Source organism: Labeo rohita, chromosome 24 (genome assembly GCF_022985175.1).
Source record: "Labeo rohita strain BAU-BD-2019 chromosome 24, IGBB_LRoh.1.0, whole genome shotgun sequence".
NCBI classification, from domain to species: domain Eukaryota; kingdom Metazoa; phylum Chordata; class Actinopteri; order Cypriniformes; family Cyprinidae; genus Labeo; species Labeo rohita.
Window position 1 is genome coordinate 20,521,687 of NC_066892.1, and position 22,215 is coordinate 20,543,901.

Consider the following 22,215-nt stretch of genomic DNA (forward strand, 5'->3'; position numbering starts at 1 on the left):
TCAATTAAATTTCACCATGGATTCCTGAGGGTTCCCAGCACCTGTGATGAATTTGGATTTTCCACACTGATATCAGCACTGAACAAAGTGCTAACGGTGAGGAAAAGAACCTTAAATGGATACATTTCTACCCACTGGGCAAACAGAGGATGATTCTCTTCTCATAAAACTCTCACCTGCTGCGCCACTTCACTGTCTGAACCATCACACGAGCTTGTAAAAATTGGGCCCATTATGAGACATAATTTATAACCAGGATCAAGCACTATTCATCGTCGTGCAAGGCACCTTTGAGGATGACAAATGACTCATGTAGAGCTCATTTTAAAAGTTGCATACCTGAAAATTATTCCTTTCCCGAAATAACAGAGAAGATAAATGAGGTGTTTTAATTAGCATAATTATAAAGGTCACAGCTCTGTTGAGCTGGATTCATCTCTTCACATTACAATACTGCTCTATTTAGCATATGTAACATAATACTTTGAATTAGACTAGCCAAATTAATTAGACTCCTCATTTACCATGGCACTTTTGAGAAATAAAGTCATGTTTCTTAAGTGATGTTGACACTTTAATTAATGTATTGATCTTATAAGGCTTTCTGTAATCTAAAAATTATTCCATCTTTCACTTTGTCTAATTGTTCCAGAATACCAGAGGGAAAAACAATCACTGTCAGCTCCTTTAATTTCCAGTGAAGTGTTTACTTTAAATTATATTATTAGCTATTGACAGTAGGCTCAATTGACAGTAGCTTGAGCCATTTGAACTCACATTCTCAACTTCAATAAGATTGATTACATAGCCCTAATTCCTTTATTGGACCATTTGTATCTAGCTAATATGCCTGCAAAAATGTATTTGTGTCCTTGAGCAATTACATTACGCTAATAAATATCTCTGTACAGTCGATTCACTCCACACTGACTGTACCTCACAGGACTTGGTAGTGTACGACGATCAACTCAAATCAGTCTGTTGAAACCAGACAGAGTTTAATGTGAATCTAGCGTCATCTAGCGCTCATACACTACAGTACACATACTTTTACAATGTTCATTATAATACAGTTATTTTATATAGTTTTACTAACTGTGCGCTATTATTTAAATTTAGTCAATATAATTTTTTGAAATATTATAATAATATTATTCCACTTGTTTATTTCCACCATTGTTATTCTGCTGTTTTTTGTTTGTTTTTGTTGTTGTTTTTTTTGTTTGTTTTTTAGCTTGCAACAGTCTGTTCGCCTCTAGCAACTCTCAAAACTCTGGAAATACCGTTTTGTTACTAATACAATAAAGCTTAAACCGAAAGAAAGACACATAGAATGTTTCACTGTAACTACTGTAGTTAAAGTAGTATTGTTATTAACAACAACAACAATTACATTCATTTAAATTAAGTTTGTATTAAATATTTTTTTCTATTCAATATACTTAGCTACTTTATAGCACAGGTTCGTCTTCATTGGGTACTATGCATAAAGTATAGTCAAGCAAATTATCAAATTTTGCAGGTATTAAAACGCTAATATGAACATATGTTACTAAATCAAAATTAATAGGACATTGTTATTTATGTATCACTTTAAAGACTTCGTGACATCACAGGTAAACTAATAAACTCATGCGCTACACATGCTGACCAACAGGTGGCGATGTGACGTGTAAATGCACCCAGAAGCGACCAGAAGAAGAAAAGAGCTTCATATGCATTCTGATGACGTAAGTCACATGACCACGTGGATGTGGAATGTGGTTTATGGATCCTGTCAAAGGCCGAAAAGAAGGATATTTTACTCACTGGACACATTTTCGCGTTGACTTCCCACTCAGTGAGATTAACTGTCGCGATTCGTAGATTGGAAACATCATGTCGTGGGTGAAATCAGTGGCGTCTAGTGAGGATGTTTTCGACGAGGAAGTGGATGATATTAGTCTGCAGAACAAAGAATGGAAATACAACATGGAAAAACGCGCAAAGGTACGTGAACAGTCATTTATTAATGCTGAACCTTTCATTCACTTGCGTAAACATGCTGAAATATTTGTTATCGTTAGATTTAGATTTTTCCAATTTAAGAGTGTTAGATCGTTCATGCATTGTAAGAGTTTTTCAAAAACACTGGTGCAAAAGAAACAATCAGTGTTGTATAGGTAGTGAAAGCAGCGCAGTCTAGAAACGGCTGCCATGTGGTTTTCTGTCAGGATGGTTTCAGAGATGGCAGTGATGCAGGGAAAGAAGCGTCACTACAGGCTGGTTTCAACATGGGATACACAGAAGGCGCCACTAAAATGAAAGTCATCGGCCAGCTTAAAGGAATCATGAGGTAAGCAGGTGCATTTGTCTTATCTGTCATCATTTTAGCACCTTTTTAGTTGAAAAACACACCCAGCAATGAGAATAAATTATAGTTCTATAGTTAACCACATTATATAGGTAATTTGTGGGTGTAACCCTTACAATCTTCATAATTATGCTTTACTAATCATGTAAAGATTCTAAGGACAATTACGTGACTGCTCCATGCATACTTGTATGATAATATGATTAAACTACAGTACTATTAAACAGAATGTTCCACTGATGGTTTCTATGTAATGTATGGTTTCTATTTGTTACTGTTTGGGAAACAATTTCTAACGCTCTAGGATTGTTTTGTGTAGGTTATTTTTACAACATAAACTAACATTCTCAGAACGTTCTGGTAATAAAAAGTGTGTATTTCAATACATTAGACATCAAAACATCAAAAGAAGTGGCATTTTTTTGTAAACAAAAATGAGCAAATAGATAAATTTTGAATTTTTATTGCTTGTCAAAGTGTTATCGTTAACTGTATTGAAGAACTAAAACTGAAATCAAATAAAATACAGCTAAATAGAAATATTTAAAAACTAATACAAATGGCATAAGCATGAAACAAAACGACTAACATCTAAGCTAAAATTGAAAATACACAAATGAAAGCTCATGCAAATATTAATAAATAAATAAAAGCCTATAAATAATAATAATTATAACAAAATAACACCAGGGTTATTATTGTTGATTAAAACTATTATAAACATGTATGTTAATTGAAATGAAGCTGAAATTAAAAAATATATATAAATATAACATTTTAATAATATTTAAATAAATCAAAAAATTGAGAATTTAAAATGTTAATAAAAACTATAATAGTATACTTTGTTAAATAAATATTATTGAAATAACACTGGTTTGCCCCTGCTTACTCTGCTAGGATATTTGTGTGAGCTCCAGAAGAATTGACATAATACATTCACTCATGTCAAGTCACCTTTATTTATATAGCACTTTTTACTATACAGATTGTGTCAAAACAGGTTTACAGTATTCAACAGGAGAATAGTGTGTTGATAATGCAAAAGGACAATAGTTAATACTAAATTTTTCAGTCAAAGTCAGTTCATCATTGATTAAGTGATGTCTTCATCCAGCTCAATTTAGTTAAAATAGTACCTGTGCAATCAAATAGACAATATTGCCAGAAATTAAGCGCCCCAGCTAAGAAATCTCCAGAGGTGATGGTGGCAAGGAACCAAAACTCCATAGGTGACAGAATTAGAGACAAAAACCTTGGGAAGAAACCAGACTCAGTCGGGGGGCCAATTCTCTTTCTGGCCAGACGAAACCAGCATGGCGAGGTTTAATTCCAGCCTGCAAAAAAAAAGGATTTTTGGCCACTGTATCTGCTCACAATATTATAGCTATTGTATCTTTTTTTTTTTTTTTTTTTTTTTTTTTTTTTGACCATCGTCACATTGTGTTCTCTTTCCACAGTGCCGTTCGATGCTGGTGTCAGGTTCAGCTGCCTGGAAGCCCAGCTTTAGCATCTGCTACTGATCTACTTCAGAAATTGGAGACTCATGAAGATAGGCTTGTGGAGGCCATGAGGAAAGCCCAGCAAAGGCCTCCACCTAGTGTGACTGAGATGGTGGATGACATGCAGGACTTAAATGTTGAGCAAAGGAATGAAGGTGAAGAATCTAGATGCTCAAACAGTGGGGATTGTTGTGGGAAAGATAAAGCAAATAATGACTGCTGTGGAAACGTCAGAATTGTGAATGAAGATTCAGCAAGGGCTCTTTGCCACGGTTCCTTCTCTACAGGAGAGAGTCTCAAACAGCTGCTGAACTGCTGCCTGGATTTAGTAACAGAACTGGGGCTTCCAGAAGAGCTAAAACTTCACATTCAGCAGCTCGCAAATACTTGAAGTGGATCCACTGCAGCGTGTCTGAATAACATCCTGTGTGGGCAGGAAACAGCAAGCAAATTCCTGGAAAGAAAATAGCCTGTGCATTAGTTGACTCAAGGGGGTGTGTTTAAGGGTTTTTTTTGTTCCATTTCATAGCTATGATTATATTGAAATGTACTTTTACTGGATTAGTATCACAACTTTATACATTTTAATACTTTTTTATATAACATGATATGAAGTGTACTTGTGCCAGTTATTGAATAAAAATGCACTTATCTTTGATTAAAAATGAATGAGTTTTAAAACCAAAAAGTCTTGTTCCAGCTGGTCTCCCAGCCTGACCAGCTAAGGAAGTAGCCAGACCCCCTCTATAACGAGCATGCTGATCAGCTATGACCAGTTAAGACCAGGCTGGATGACTGTTTTTTGTCAGCAGGAATGCTTTAACTTTGTATAGTGATCTGTCAATACCACTGTGCATAATGAGCTGTAACCTAATTGAGTGAGTTTACCATTTGCTACCAAATAAAAGTTGTTTTTTTAACCAGTTTGTTATGGAACTACTTATTTATCTGAAGTTAATTTGAGCCATTTTGATAAATATGATCTATTTATGTAAACATAACTGAGTAGTAGCTTTAGCTTGTTACAATTTGGATATTGTCACAAAGTAGGCACATAGATTCTAATGTGTTTTTTATGATTTTAAATCTTGAGTAAACTACCAACACTTATATTTTAAGATGCAACTTTGAGAACTGTAATCATAGCAAGTGTACTTCAAAAAAAAAAAATATATATATATACATATATATATATATATATATATATATATATATATATATATAGTATATATATGTATATGTATATATGTATATGTATATGTGTGTGTGTGTGTGCAATTAAATAAAATGTATCAGTTTAATTTTCAATGCAACTACTTTAAGCGCACACACACACACACACACACACACACATATATATATATATATATATACATTTAAAAAAGGACTAATTGTTTTAACCTTTTGTTGTGCTTAAAGTAGTTGCATTGAAAAATAAACGGATACATTTTATTTAATTGCATATAAAAACAATAAAGTACATTTAAGCGTCCAAAAACATTTCTGTGTATACTGAAGTATATTATTTAAGTACGTTAGTTTTGTAATATTAAGCATTCTTTTTTTGAAGTATGCACAAGGGTGGATAAAGCATCTTAACTTTGCTATGTTTAGACAGACTGGGTTAATGCAAGTTCAAGAAGTTGTGTACTGTGTAGATATGCGGCTAATGGATATGGAGACCTTTAGAATCAGATTTCACTACATAACTTTAATCTGAGACCATGCACTGCCCTCTTCAAGTGCTAAAGGAAGAACGTGAGCGAATAAAAGAAATTAGGGCATTCTCTGGCTTGACTTGACTTTCTGTCCCTCTTTTGGTTCATTAAAAGCACGTTATTAGATATAAAACGATATTTTCAGTAGAGAACCTAGAAGTTCGCAGTTTCCTGTGGGGAGTATATTCATAGACGGAAAGTGAAACTACATACGGTCAGTAATACACGTCGATCTTCCTGGACGCAAAATGATCGTCTGTCTTGACAAGTAAATGGAGAATCCATATTAGGTAGGAATTATGATATTTGAGTATTTTAACATTCAAACCATGCAAATTTTGGCGATATTTAGTATCGATTAATGTAGCACGCAGCGATGTTGACAGCTCACATGACAGTGCTTGTGCTGGCTCTTATTAAATAACGCTGAGCTTCGAATTCAAAGTTACATACATTCGGGTTGCTTAAAGCAATATTTTAGGCTAATGTTTTAGTGAAATAACAATCTTTTAAATTTATTTACAAGTAGGACTAAGTGTCGCAATACTGTCTGTGGTAAACAATGTCATCATTCTGAGTGCTGTGGACACTTGTGCCTTGCGCCGCAAAACAACCTCAGCCACCGTGTAATGTACAAACACTAAAACTCATCAGTGCATTAATATTAATATAATGTATTGTACACTACACTGAAGACTGAACATATAGAATGAAAGTCTCTAAAATTGAATGTCAATTTTGTGTAGCAACTGGACTTTGAAAAATGTTTAAATGTTTTAAAAAGTAATTAGAAATCTCATTGTAAAATAAACTATGTTTATTTTTCATGTCATTTTGGCTCATGACTGGTGACTTGTGCAAGGATGGCACAAGAACTGTCATAAAAATGAATCTAACTTCTGAAGTTATGTAAGAAAATATTTTGTGAAATATTTTGTGATATTATGTATTTTAGCTAATAACTTGAGTTTAAGTTTGTTCTTGGGTTATTTTACTGCATTGTCAAGATATTTAGCAAAGAATGGAAACTCCCTAACAAAAATGTACCTTACTAGGGGTTGTAATTGATTCCACTGACTGGAATGTACCTTGGAACTCACTGAAATGTAACTTGACATTTACATTTAATCATTTAGCAGACACTTTTATCCAAAGAGACTTTACAAATGAGGATAACAGAAGCAACGAAACCAACAAAAGGACAACAATATCAAAGTGCTGTGAGAAGTCCCAGTTAGAAGGCGCTAGTATTAAAAAGACTTATCTACAGACTCGGGTTGAGTTAGGTAGGTCATTCCACCAGCAGGTGGAAGGTACACAAGTTTGAAATTAGTGGGTGAGTTTAGGTATGGGGTGCAGAGCCAGTGGTTGTTCTGTAGGCAAACATCAGTGCATTAAATTTGATGCGAGTGGCTATTAGCAACCAAGGCAAAATGACAAAGAGGTGTGATGTACAATCTCTTGGGCTTGTTGAAGGCCACTTTTGCTGCTGCATTATGGATCAGTTTAAGAGGTTTGAAAGTACATGCTGGAAGTCCTGCCAAAACAGCATTAGAATAGTCCAACCTGGATAGAAGAAGAGCTTGGACAAGGAGTTATGTAGCATGCTCCAAATTAAAGGGCCTGATCTTCTTAATGTTGTATAAGGCAAATCTGCAGGATCGGGTAGTTTTAGCAGTCGGGTCTGTGAAGTTTAACTGATCACCAGTTTCTGCTCCAAGGCTCCGGGTTGTCGTGGAAGAAGTTATGGTTGATGCGCTTTTGTGGATGGAGAAGTTCTAGTAAATTGTTTGGTTGACCGACACCACAAGCAGTTCTGTCTCAACTAAAGTTGAGTAAAGGGTTATAGCCTTTCATCCAGCAAGTAATGTCTGTCAGGCAGGCTGAGGTGCAAGCAGCTGTTGTTGAATCATCCTCTCTAGAATGAGAAGTACAATTGTGTGTCATCACCATAGCAATGACAGGAAAAAGCTGTGCTGAATTACAAATTCTAGTGGTGACATGTAGCTGAAAAAGAGAAGTGGTCCAAGCATTGAGCCCTGAGGCACAACAGTAGTTAGATATTGTGGCTTAGACATCTTACCCCTCCAAGTCACCCTGTAGGGCCTACCTAGAAGGTAAGGCTGGATCCACTAGAGTGCAGTTTCTGCAATGGGTTGGCATGAAGGGCTGACAGGAGGATCAGGTGGTTAACTGTGAAAAAGGCAGCAGACAAGACTGAGCAAGATGACTACTGATGTTTTGGAAGCAAGTGCAAGTGAGCAAATTCACTGCGGGTGGCTCAAAAATATCTGCCATATTTTTGAAAACCACTACAAATGGTTTAACCATTAAATAGGGCACTATGTAAAGGGAATGGGTGTGATTTTGGACACACAAAGCGTCAATGGAAATAAGTCTTACAGAGTGCAACAATGCCTGCAAACATTTTCAGCTGCCTTGGTTTTGGAAATAAAATTCCAATAGGGATTTTAAAGAGTTATCAGCCATGAGTGCTATGGGCTAGTGATATAGGCAGTCTTTGAAGATAATAAAACAATTTATAACTCTTGACTCATAAACAGACAAGTGTGCCAACATGAATAGATTTCTGTGAATGGAAAATGAATCAATGCATGTAAGTGAAGAAGGAACGAAAAGGATTTGTTCACTTAGAAATTTGTTCAACAACACCTGTTTGAACAAACGTACTCTTCATATGTCCAGTTATTGCTAATACTGTAAAATTACAATTACAAAAAGCTTTCAGATCTTACAGTCTTTTGATTTTTATTGAACTTGTGTCTTTCGATGAAGAAATGGCATGTTTAATACTCATGTGGGACTTTGTGTTTGTTTTTAATCTGCAGGTTTGAGCAGATGACCAGATACTCAGAAGTCCAGTTTATGGTCAGCTCCTGTAGCTGGACTATTCTTACAGATACACGTTATTTACAGACACTGCTCAAATGTATTGGTACGAGGCATGTAGAATCTTGTCTGGAGAAATAATATTTGTATATGGCTAGGCCTCGAAGTGGAAGTGGAAGCGGCTTGCTCTAGATAACTGCAAATCTTTTGGTCTGAACTTAAACCCAGAGAAGTGGATTTATTGAAAGCTGTCACTGCACCCTGTGCCAACATGGGGAACTTTTGGGATTGTTGTGGACGAAAAAACCCGTGTGACCATGCAGAGGATGAGACTAAAGGTTTACTGCACAGCTCTGAATCAAAGACATCAACTAAGGCAGGAACTGATGTCTGCACCAGTCCAGCTTCAGATGAAGAGCACAGGTAAAGTTAATGATTGAACTTTTAACTAACTTGGATTGAAATAGAAGTTGTGATTGTCTTTTCCCCCCTCTGTTGTGACTTATCTCTGAATGAAACAAATTTTTGAACAAGACCAAATGTAATATAAGACTTGGATTGGATCGTTGGATCATTGGTCATTTGTGAATTGCAATGTGAGTGACAGTGAAAGTCCCAATGGATTCAAAACTGAAATGGACTTAGTTCATATGTTATGAGTTTCATAACATCCTCTCCAGTACAAAATGAACACTTGTTTAGCCAAGCTCCAAAAATGGCTCATTTGGATGTTGTGGAATTTGTAATGTCACCTATCTACACTGGACACAATCAGCATGTTGTGTCAAAAGCAAACAGAACCTGTTATAAGCACTGACGCTGTCTACACTTCATACAGTATACAGATGCCTATTCAGTTTCTGTCATACTCCACATGCTTGAGTCTGATAATAACAGGACAAATGGAAGAAGAAAAAATGTTGGCTTTGATGCATCCAGTTTAAACACAGTCTTCAGAAGAACCTCAGCTTCAGGAGCGGATGTTTTTTTTTTTTTAATGGCATACTGGGATCGCATATTTGACTGCAGTCCACTTGTAATGATTATTTTAGTCTTTGTCGTCATATTTTGACACCCTGATATAAGCAGGTTGCATTTGTGCAGTAGCTTTAAGACATTTATATGTAACTGACGTCTGTTTTGACTGGCTAAGCTAGTTTGCAGTTTGTGTTGTTGTTCATCTGGATGGGCCATATATTTATATGCATATGCAAAAGTAATATGGTTATGTGCTTATAATGCTGACATCAGTACCATGAAAAAGTATGAAATATTTACTTTTAAGACTCATCTTTCACCTTAGTTTCCATAAATGATCTAAAGAGAATAAAACATTTAAGTGTTGTAGTGTTGTTGTGTTTCATGTTCTTTCCATAACATCCACATTTAACTTAAATGCCTTTTAAATCTCTCAACAGGCATGAAGATGGAACAAAACCACAGCAGGGTGAATCGGTTATAACACAGCAGCCAATTGCAGAGGCTAAAGCACACAGCTCTTACTCTACAACAATGTCACTTTTACACACTGGCGTCCCTCTGGCTGCTGAAGCTAATCACAGTGATTCTCCTGAAGCAGCTCCAACAGAAGCTGTAAAGTTAGCTACAGAACCACCAAAAACAGAGACTGAAATCACTGAAGAAATCCAGACCATTGCAGCTGAAGTCTCAGAAGCACCTCAAGACAAAGTTGAAGCACCTGCGGAGACCGTTGCCTCGGTGAAAGTGGAGATAGAGGCTCAGAATGGGTCAGGTGAAGAGGTAGACATCACAGCTGCTCCGACAGATGATGCAGATGCTACCGCAACAAGTTCAGACTCCACAGTCGCACCTGCTTTAGAGACACCTGTTAAGGAAGCACCTGTTCAAGAGGTGACTGCACTTGCCCAGGTAGAATCTGAGAATAACTCCTCCCAACCAGAGTCAGAAACACAAACAAAACAGAAACAAAATGTAGAGATGATTGCAAATGAGAAAGAAATGATCCAAACTGAGGAACTTGCTCTCAATGATACCAGTGAAGTGACACATGAAGAGACTGGTCTCAGTGACACTGGGGATATTTCACTGCAGGACAGCAGCAGCACAGAACCTGCCTCATGCATTTTAGGTCAGTCTAATGAGTCGGATGTTATTGAGAAAAGTGTAGCTGAAGTGACAGCTGAGGAACCCATCGTTGAGCAAACAGCTGAAGTAGAGGACAGACGTTCAGAGGATACTCATTCTGAGATGGCAGAACAGAAACAAGTGCCATCTGAAGTTTCTCAAACTCAGGAACATTCAGAGGAAGCTACATCTCCAGATGTTGATATTACCAATGGACTCTCTTCTGCCTTAGAAAATGATCTAGTGAAGGACACTGGGAGTCATACAGTTGAGAATGAAACAAATGCTGATGTCTTGGCAGTGGAAAAGCTGCCTCAAATAGAAGACATAGTCCAGAAATTGAATGAAGAAACATTGGAAACTGAGACTCAAGAGCAACTGTCATCTAAACCCTCTACACAAATTGACAGGTAATCAATTAATAAAAAAAGTCTAAATTAAATGCAAATTAAATTAAAATATAAATAAAATTGGAAAATTCTGCCTATAGATCTAGAATTGATTGTCCATATTAGGGGTGGGCAATATACAGGTAGACACAATAAACTGATAGAATTTTGGCAACCAGTAGTCTTTTTAGATCCTGCAACACTGTAAAACTGCATTGTCATAAAAGCTTATCATTTGCATGCAATTTAACAGCCAGTTTTATCTTTCAAGTGATTTTAAACTGTTCAAGTGCAATAAGATGCAAAAGAAAACTAAATTCAGTTCTCGCGTGAATAATTAGTCTTAAATTATTTTTAACGTTTTACTTTTCTTCAATAAGCTTGAGAAAGTGTTCCTACATTAGTTAGGCTAGTGCTAATCTTTGGTGCAATATTTAAATTGGTATGGAAAATTAATAAAAATATAATAAATCTTAAATTTGGGATGTTAACAACATTATTTCCAGCATAAATTACTATATTGTAATGTATAATGTTATTTTGAAATAAGATTGCTCTTATTGTAATATTGGTCATATTGCATATGGCATACGTTAATATCTCTGTTATTTTAGTGTCACTGAGATATATAGTTTTATAGTTATTATAGTTTTGCTAAACAAAATGAAAATGAGAAATGTTAGCGACTAACTGAAATAAAATAAGTTTTTTTTTTTTTTTGTATTTCAGTTACATTTAATGTAGTTTCAAGTAACTTTTTTGTTTGTTTGTTTGTTTGTTAGTTAACTAATAATCCTAGTTCATGTCTCTATTATAATACAGCACTATTGATGTGGACAAACCTGAAGCCGTGGATTCTGTGAAAGATCTAGAGAAGAGTGAAGAGGTTGCAGAGCAAAAGCACGAGACAACAGAACCCATTCAGAATGGCCTGGATTCCACATGTGCTTCAGTGCCATCAAGTCCCATTGAGAAAACCACACTCACTGATGAAGCAACAAGGTTAGGACTTGCTGTTCATCATTATTACCATTAGGTGGTGCAAAACTCTGTGTAAATATTTGAGTTCATAATAGTGTTCAGTGTAGTTGCTGTACTGGTTTGCGGTGTCAACACACTAAGAGTATAATCACACCTGTCATAATAGAAATAGATAAATTGAGAAAAAAGGAAGTTTACATGTTATGCCAAGGCAAACAACTGGCAAAAAAATCAAAAATGCAAACCAGTAAAGTACAATGCAGTGACAGTGTCAACATTAGTTGCAGTAATCAGTTTTCATGGCTTTGTCTATTTCTTGTGGGTAAATAATATTTATATAATGTTTAATGTGTGATTAGGCTGGTGGATTTAATGGTGGATCAGGGTCTAAGGAGTGTTTTTTCAGAAGTTCTTTAAGCAATTCTGCAAGACAGTTGTTGTCTAAACAGCATTCCTTTCAATCTTATTTTGGGAACATTTTTATGATTGTAGATTGTACTGACCTTTGGCATAGATAAGACTATAAAATGGCCATGTATAAACTTGTTCTTTTTTTTATCTTTTTGTTTACAATTTTGTTTGCAAGTAGTGCAATACATACATATGTTATACATGCATACATACATAAATACATATATAAAAAGTTCACATGCAAATGCCTCTAAGTGTTGTTTGAAATTTTTGGTAACACTTTGATTCATTGTTAGTTCATGTTCACAGTGAATTAACTAATGTTAACAAACACAACTAGTGATTTTAATAATGCATTAGTAAATGCTGAAATTAACATTAAGACGAAAAGCTGTAGAAGTTTTGTTCGTTCTTAGTTCATGTTAACTAATGAACCTTATTGTAAAGTGTTTCTAATTTTCTTTTTAAATGATCATTTTTATCAGGCTTCTATGTGTAGGTTCAGTAATTTCACTTTAATGGCAGTGAATAGGTTCTAGGAGCCTGAGAAAAATGCTCATTTTAGAAGAAAGTTTTAAATGGCATTTAGAGGCTTTTGCATTTATAATAAAAATCAGTGTTTCTTAAACAGCAGAATAGATTAGAATAGTTTCTTAGAGATCATGTGGCACTGAAGACTGGAGTAATAGCTACTAAAAAATAAGCTTTAAGCATTTTTTTGAATATATTAAAAACGAAAAGTTTCTTTTGAATTTTAATAATATTTCACCGTATTACTGTTGCACTGGATTTTTATCAAATATTTGCGTCCTTGGTGAGAATAAGAGACTTGTTGGAGTACTTCAAAAACAACAACAACAAAAAACTTGTACAGATGCCAAATTACTTTGCCATTTCCAATATATTTTGTCTGAATGTGGTAGAGACAGTAGAAGTAGTGAGACACCAAATTGTGTCCTCCTTGTCATAATTACCACTCTGTCATTTCTTGTTTACAGTGATTTAGTTGCTCTAGAAGACACTGAGGCCAAAGGTGATGCTGCTGTGTCGAGTGATGCAAAATTAGTGGAGGAAGTTGTAAAAGATGCAGAAACTGGACCTCAACAAGCAGAAGATGAAATGGTGAAACAGGAAGAGGAATCTAGTGCTGCCCAGGAAAACGAAGGAAAAGAAGACACTTCCATCCCCCCAAAATCAGAGATCCTTTTTAGCAGTAGCACAGTAAAGGTGCAGCTGATACAGAAAGATATAGAAGAGAGTGTGGAGGAAGTGCACGACACACTGGATGAGTATGTGTCACTTTTTCATTGTTTTTCCAGCAGTAATTTTAATATGGAAAGCAGATGGTCAAAGCCTTTGGACACCAGAATTAATTGTTAACTAGACAAATGACAAGACGAGACTATGCAGTATTTTAAGTATAGTCGTGCAACCCCTGTCAACCAGAACTGTGTTTATAATGTTATAGATCAGCATTCAGGAAACTGGAACTACTCGATTTATAGTAGCGAATGAGGGATTTTCACATAAAAATATGTAAACTAACGTAATTGAGCTAAAGAATCACAACAAAGCATCTTTAGATCCAGTTAGACTTGCCCTGCATGTTGAATCAGTATCATCTGGGATTTTGTGCTTTAATATAAGTTTTAGCTTTCCCAGCTAGACTCCTCATGACTACTTGTCATACTTAACATCATATGCTTGATGGTTCCTCTTTATGCCGTAGGAGTGCAGACCTATATCTGGGAGCTGAGGAGATTGAAATGGGGGCCAGCAATAACAACCCATCCAAACCACTGCTGGAGCTTACAAGTATTAAAGAGTTTTTCGTTTATGTCACTGTCTCTCTCTCTAATAGCTAAAATTAAAATGAAGTCATCATTTATTCACCCTGGTGTTGTTCTAATGTTATACACCCTTCTTTCTTGTTTGAACTCCAAAGGAAAAGTTTTTAAAAATGGGCTTGTCCATATAACGCAAGCATAATACTCTATTAGCACCGCAGTTCACTCTGACTCACCAACAGAAAGCACATTGTGTTCATATGTATCACCTGTCATTCTGACTCATCTGACAAATGAATTCTGGTCCAGAGATACTCAACTCTCTGAATAAAGGGCACAATACTTTTTTTGGGGATTTATAGGCATTGTATTTCCAGGGTCAGGATTTTCATAAATAATGCATCACATTTTTGTTTGTTTTTCACCAAACCCTATCATTTACTTTTCAAGTCAAATTGATGTTATTTATATACCACTGCATACAATACAATACAGAGTGTGCCAAAGCAGCTTTACAGTGAAAATAGTTTTTTTTCCAGTAATGCAAACTAAATTCAATTCTGCTGTAAAGTAGCTCTAAAAAGACAAGACTAACAGTCAATTTTTTTTAGTTAAAATCAGTTCATCGTTTATTCAGTGCGTTTATAACGTCCATCTCAGCTTAGTTGAGTTCTCTTCCAATAATGTCAGCCGCCTTGTCACAATTCTGTATTGTTAAAGGCGGTATATAAATAAAGGTGACTTGACTTGACTTAATGTCTGTGCAATCAAGTCAACAATATTAAAACACTTACAATATGCTCTCAGAACACTTGCAATATACAGCATGTGTCGTATTTCATTCTTGGGTGAATTATCTTTTTATGGAAATGTATCAATCAATCAGTTCATTGTGAAATATGAATGATACTGATCCAAAAGTTTACTGCTTTCAGATTAACATCTCATTGGATATTTGTTATCTGTTTTTCTTCTTGTCTAGTTCCTGGTGTAGAGACCAGATGTAGCTTAGCACCAGCTGTAGACATACTGGGCTACAGTGAGAGAGAATGGAGGGGAAACACGACCAAAAGCACTCTTATCAGAAAGGTGACTTAACTAACTTTATTTAGTGATTTTTTTTTTTTTTTTTCTGAAATGTACTTAAAGTATGCTATTGGTCTTTTGGTTGAAATTTCTGTGCATGTTTAAGAAGTTTGACTTGCTTCTGTGTGTTTGTTTCAGGGCTACAGTGAGATGTCCCGTAGCTTTAGCGGTCTGAGGAGAGTCAGAGGCGATAACTACTGTGCCCTGCGAGCCACGCTGTATCAGGTGCTGACGAACACCACAAATATGCCTACCTGGCTGCAGAATGAAGACTTTGTATTGGTAAGGAGACTTCTGTACTCTTATTGGGCCTCATTTATAAAACAAACATACAACATAGTTTTGGGCATGTGGTCATTTCTACGCAAAACTTGGAATTGATCAATATGGACGATGTGAGCGGTGGCTATGATCAAATCTCACTTCAGGTCTGAGCTTGTGTACGCAAGTTTTTGAGTTGTATTTGCGTGCAGCATAGAGAATTTCAGAGAATTGTATAATGACAGCATTTTGTTCATTTAGATTATTTTCCAGGCCGACAAACAAAGCTTTTTTTATTCTTGTAGAGCGTTAGATTTATATGCGCAAATAGCAGCAGCATAAACAACAGGACACATCGTCACATCACATCAGAAATTATAAAAGGAATAAAAAAATAGGGCTAGCCCACATAAAATATATTTCTCTTAAATAATTAACAGATTAAAAAATAAAACTTTAGTTTTTGTGACACTCTTAATGCATTTTATTTGTTATATCTTTACCTTATTAAATGTAACTAATCGTGCAGGCGCCTCAAGCACACACACACAAGTTTCAGCGTTGCTAACATGACATTTCAGCCATTAATCAAAAAAAAAAAGCAGTCAACCAAACATAAAAGATACACTGCTCAATTTAAAAGATTCCACTGTAAAATCAGCGTGCAGTGCCAAAATAAACATTTTTGCGCACATTAAGGATGGTTTACGTGGATATTGGAACACAAGTGAAGTGCAAAAATAATAGTGTTTTTTTTCTTTTTGTCTAAATATTTTTATTTTATTTTAGCATTTTAACAGCATCATGCATAGTAGTTTAGCAACCAAATGTTACATTGCAAAAAATTCAACATTTGCATGTCAGAGGCTTGTGAGCCCAAAGTTTAGTTTCGCTTTAGGCTACTCATTCATTCATTTTAGATCGACGTTTGTATTCTGTTCCTAATTTGTGTTTTACTTTATAGTTTAATATAAAATTTTATAGCTACTCATTTTTCATTCTTGTTCTGTAATACCATTCAATTTAAAGGGTTTGTTGTGGATTAGGGAGACCTAAATAGGCTATAATGTTTATAAATGTTTGATTATATTTATTGGTATTTAATATACATACTGTATAAATTAATGCTATTGTTTGCAAATATTAGTCGGTTAAAGGGTATTTTTAGAGTAAGATCAATTTCTCTGTCATGAGTTTACTTCCTCTTTTTGGCCAGGTTTTGTTTCTCCATGTCATAAACTCTAGTGGCAAGGCTTCTAAATCGGGGTGTTTTTAGGGGCGTGATATTTAAATGACGATTGTTCTCAGCCGCCACATTTATCAGCGTACAATCATTTGTACGACGGGATTGGCAGCATACAAATGTTTCATGAATCACACGTGAACTCTGTCGTAAGTTGATTTGTGCGCTTGGATCTGTGTTAGATTGATAAATGAGGCCCATTAACTTCATTTAGGTTGGACGACATATGTAATTTGACTTTAAAGTGGTTATTCAGTACCAATCAAAATAGGCTTGGAATGGAATGCCATTTTTTTAAATAATCAGTGCTACATGTCAGAGGAAAAGGGCTGTGGTGATTACTTTTGCCAAAAATGTAAGGAGACTTAACACCCATAATAATGTTCTGGGCTTGATCCCACGGGAATTTAAAAGTAAGATCTATAGGTCTACGTCAACAAAAGCCCTGGAGCTGTCATAAGTGTCAAAGTGCGTCATACGGTAGATTTTATCTGACAAATAAACGGGTAGATCTAGGTGCAGGTAACATGGAGAAAGTGTACAGACTGTTCATTTGTGTCAGATTACATTTGGCCTCTACCCAGATTAAGGTTTATCTGATACTAGGTATTTTAACATGCTGTTTTTATCAGTCAGAAATCAGAATGAATCCAGTCCGATTTCAAATTTTAAAGTTCTGATTAAATGAACTGTAAAAATACCAATCACATTTCTGAATTTTTTTAACAAGTATGTAGTAAATATTCAGTTTCATCCACTTAACCAGTACACAAGAGATGAAACATAAACGTACACACGATTGTATGACGTAAAACACACAATATGTAAATATACACGTCATGGCACAGGTACTGTATTTTAAAATCTGATTGAGATCATATAAAAACGTTTCAGACATTTAAGTCCACTTCCAAAACAACAATTCACAGATAATTTACTCACCCCCGTGTCATCAACAAGTTCATGTTCATGTCTTTCTGTCTTCAGTCGTGAAGAAATTACGTTTTTTGAAGAAAGCATTTCAGGATTTTTCTCCATATAATGGACTTCACTGGTGCCCCGATTTTGAACTTCCAAAATGTAGTTTAAATGCAGCTTCAAAGGGCTCTAAACGATCCCAACCGAGGAAGAAGGATCTTATCTAGCGAAACCATCATTCATTTTTTCTGAAAATAAAAATTTGTATACTTTTAAAGCACAAAAGCTTTGGGATGCCTGTTCACGTACTATTGAATCGCATCGAAAGGTCACGCGGAACGTAGGCGGAACCACAGACCCAGTGTTTACAAAGCGAACACGCTAGACTAAGACTAAGAAAGTGCAAGTAAGTCAAATGCTGTTTACAAACAAAAAGGTACAACAATGTCGGATGATTCTGAAGTTGTAGGAGAAAATAAGATGGAGTTTTTCGACATACTCTACCTTTTTGAGCCGGAGTACACAGACGATGAACTTGTGGTGATTCGAAGATGTGATTCGTAGAAGTGATGGGAAGTTCGGATCATTTTACTGACTCTGACCTTTGAGTGTCATTCAGCAAAATGAACAAACCTTTTTTTGAGTCATTTAGTTCATTTTAGCAAAATCAGCATCACATGACAGCCCTATAAGATAAACCAACGACTCGAAAAACCCGAAGACTCGAAACAGGTGAACTAATTCCAGTACAGAACCTAATAGGATGTTGCGCATGTGCGACTGAAGGAATCACTCCCCGAGATGACTAATTTCTTCCCGAGTCACATTAAAGATTCATTCAAAATGAACAAATCGTTCAAAAACGACCCGTGGACGCGCATCCCAGAGTTTGTGCTACACAAGCTTCTGTGCTTAATAAGTATACAGATTTTTATTTTTCAAAAACAATGACCGATCATTTCGCTAGATAAGACCCTTCTTCCTCAGCTGGGATTGTTTAGAGCCATTTGAAGCTGCATTTAAACTACATTTTGAAAGTTTTGGCACCAATGAAGTCCATTATATGCAGAAAAATCCTGAAATGCTTTCCTCAAAAACCATAATCTCTTTACGACTGAAGACAGAATGACATGAACATCTTGGATGACAAGGGGGTGAGTAAATTATTTGTAAATTGTTGTTCTGGAAGTGGACTTCTCCTTTAATTTTTGCTTGTGGATTAGATTATTTTAGGTCTACACCACCACTTTCATTTCAGTCGGATCAGTCATGTTGTTTACATGAAGGCTTTTCAGTCCGATTGAGTCATCAATCTGATTAGAAACAGATTGTTTGGATGTGTGTAAATATAGCTATGGTATGTGTTGTTTTCTAGCTCAAAATAACAGCTGCTGGTTCTTCTCACAGTTACCAGAAGCTCAGGAGCATTTGATCAGTGGATGGGTGTTTCCTGCAGAATGCAAGTCAGGAAGTGAGAAGGAAAGTTCTGTGGAGAGACTCAAATATTGTTTGGATCTCCTTAAAAAGAAGGTGAATTTCTTTTTTTCTGCTCTGCATTACACATATCTTATTCAAACATAACATTTTTTTAAAGAAATTAATCATTGTCTATTAAGTTAAAACCGACAGTAAAGACGTTTAAAATAATAGTAATAAAATTTCAAATAAATGCCTTTTTTGTATTAAACTTTGTATTAAGCTGGCCATTTTCTGCCATGGAATAAAAAAAAAAAAAAAAAAAAGATACAACCTTTTGTCACAATTCTTTATTTCTCACCATTGTGAGTTGACATCTCACAGTTCTAACTGTTTATATATATATATATATTTGAGGTATATTGATATTTTAAGTCCCCTAGTAAAAAAAGTAATCCACATTTCTTAATATTAAGCTTAAAATTTGTTTTAATGTCACTATTAATGAGAATTGTTTGATCTTTGAATAATATTTGTCTAAAAGCAAGATATTTCAAGTATACCTGATGTTCCACATTAACACAATCAAAGTCTTTAGCTGGATTTCAGCACTACTTCCGCACAATTAAATTGCATTAGTTGTTCCAATTTAGCAGACTTTAAGTATAATATAAGTACTTAAGTGGAAGTATAATATTAATATATTTTAATACAACCAGAAGTACAACTGCAGGGCATTTTTATTAAGTATATAAATATGTGAATGTATTTGTAGTATACTTAGCATGTATTTCAAATACATTTTAGTATATTTATTTTTCACTAGGGCTATATCAAACATTCATTTTGGCCAAGAATAGTTTTTGTACATTTTGTACATTCCATTTTTTGTTGTATTTATAAATGGAATGTATGCAATCACACATTATTTTCACAAAATTAGTATTTTGTTTATGAAATGTATTTCACGATTGCTACAGACCCCTTTGCTTACCATCTGCTTGCTTGCTTGATACTAACTGGTTAATCGCAGTACATTATCCTCTACTGCACCAGGGAAATTCAGTTTCTTTTCAGTTTAAATGAAGAAAATATATGACAGTAATTTCTGTTTTCATACATTTGTATCTTTATTTGCTTTTTATTCAGTGGCAGGCAGCAGCAGCCTGTGAGAGCCCAGAGGAGAAGCACAATTTGTGTGAGCGTGTGTTTCAGGGTGGAGAAGAGGAGTATGGTCTTCTGGAAGCACTAAAATTTCTAATGCTGGCTGAAGCTGTTGACCTTCATCACAAGATGACGACAGATCAAGAAGTGCCTGTGTTCTGCTGGCTTCTTTTTGCCCGCGACACATCAGAAAACCCTCAGACCCTCCTGGCCAATCACCTGAGCCAGATCGGCTTCAGTGGAGGGGTAGAACAGGTATTATGACACAGACAAAAAGTTCCATCTCTCTATTCTTCAATTTGATGACTCTTGTAATATATAGTATACTGGCAAAAAATACTATTTAAATGTACATTTCCTTTGTTTGTTGTAGGTAGAGATGTTTCTATTGGGCTATGCCTTAAAGCACACCATTCAAGCCTTCCGTCTGTACATGACAGACACAGAGGAGTTTGTGACACATTACCCAGACGACCACAAGCAGGAGTGGCCCTGCGTGTGTATCGTCACAGAGGACGATCGGCATTACAACGTCCCTGTCAGGAGGAGCATTCAACATCAGCACAGAGAAGATATCACGATGACCTAACAACAGAGACCTCGGAGAGCAAATCTGATCTACAAAGTGGCATGATGTTTGTTTTCTGATAATGTGTTGGTCATCCATGGAATAAAAAGATGAAGGGAATTTACAGCAATCTACCAAGATCAAATTGCAAGCAGAAGTGCTCAGGTTTTTCCCCTAAGTGAATCACAGTTCTAACATCTGCCTGTCAGGAAATGCTGTGATGATTAACACTGGTTCAGAAAGGGGAAAAAAAACAAAAAAACCCTTACTGCCTTTACTTTAACCCTGTTCTTTTTTTAGTATTATGCACTGTTGGAATTGTGTTGATTTACATTGTCAATGTTAAAAAAAAATACTAGAGAGTTTACAACAATTTCAGAGAATTTTAATTCAAAAGAATGTATTGTGGGTGTAGTATGGGAAAAGAGATAATGGTCTACTGCAAGTTCAGTAAGCAAGTTAACATAAAACTTCTAGAAAATAGCTATAGGCACTAATTGAGGCTTTTTTTTTAATTATTATTATTTTAATAAAATACTGTCAGATATGTCAGTCATTTTTCAAAGCATTGTTAGTTATAAATGGAAAAGTGTCCTGTATTGGTTTCGCTATTTTATTTTAAAAAATTTTGGCCATAAATATTTAAATGAGGCTCTACATAAAATATTGTCAGTTTTAAAATTAGACCACTTAGACGCTTTAAAAAAAAAAAGTCAGAATGACTTACGTTGCCATTATGTTATGTTTACATGTTTTCAGCAGACATTGAAAGCAACAATAACGTGCATAAATTACATTAGCAGGCGGCTGGTAATATATAGATGCCAAAAAGAGTTTAAGACAGCTTAATATTTAGGTCATTGTGAAGCAACAAGTACTTGCACTTTTTATTTTGGTGGGTTTTTTTTTTCCTGCTCATCTGAATTTTTGTATTTATGACTAACAGATTAACACTGATTAACTTTATTGCCAAACACACAAAGTTATACAGTATTGGTTATGTAAAATACTCATTTTTCAAGAACTGGAAGACAAGCTCATTTGAGGAAATATGAATAAAATATTCTATTACTCTTCTATTCAGCCTCTCACTTTACTATGCACAAAACATGAGAGATGCAAAAAAACGAACAGCTTGAGCACAACATTTGTTTAAGAACCATAATGCATTCATATGTTTAATTTATTTGTATGTGCTGACATATGAGCTGTCATTGAGTTAAACCACAAGCACTGAATAATGAGCACCAAAAGTAAAACAGGACCTAAAAACTGCTAAAACTACATTCCATTTAGTAATTTGCAAAACAGATAATGAAAGCAAAGCTTACAGTAAATTTTCAAGATCTGGAAAACAAAACAAAATGGTTTCTATGTGGTCCCAGCACAAAATACTGGATCAGATCTGATCAGAAAATGATCTGTTCATGCTTTCACAAAAGCTTAAATATAGAAGTGATCT

At 35.3% G+C, this 22,215-nt stretch overlaps 2 protein-coding genes across 3 annotated transcripts; both read left to right on the plus strand.

Annotated features, from left to right (window-relative positions):
- The first annotated feature begins 1,725 nt into the window (after positions 1–1,725).
- LOC127155597 (titin) lies at positions 1,726–20,873 on the plus strand. Of its 2 annotated transcripts, none has more exons than XM_051097927.1 (11): positions 1,726–1,989; positions 8,423–8,846; positions 9,842–10,939; positions 11,741–11,920; positions 13,309–13,599; positions 14,040–14,125; positions 15,080–15,186; positions 15,322–15,465; positions 19,013–19,135; positions 20,171–20,440; positions 20,559–20,873. In XM_051097927.1, exons 2-11 carry the CDS (start codon positions 8,695–8,697, stop codon positions 20,772–20,774), a joined length of 2,667 nt encoding a protein of 888 aa, XP_050953884.1. In that variant the 5' UTR covers positions 1,726–1,989; positions 8,423–8,694; the 3' UTR covers positions 20,775–20,873. The 2 variants fall into 2 exon arrangements, with proteins under 2 accessions (XP_050953884.1, XP_050953883.1); XM_051097926.1 differs by lacking the exon at positions 1,726–1,989 and adding an exon at positions 5,570–5,863.
- Positions 1,879–4,246, plus strand: otulina (OTU deubiquitinase with linear linkage specificity a). The gene is made up of 3 exons (XM_051098896.1): positions 1,879–1,989; positions 2,214–2,335; positions 3,814–4,246. Exons 1-3 carry the CDS (start codon positions 1,879–1,881, stop codon positions 4,244–4,246), a joined length of 666 nt encoding a protein of 221 aa, XP_050954853.1.
- Positions 20,874–22,215: the final 1,342 nt, after the last annotated feature.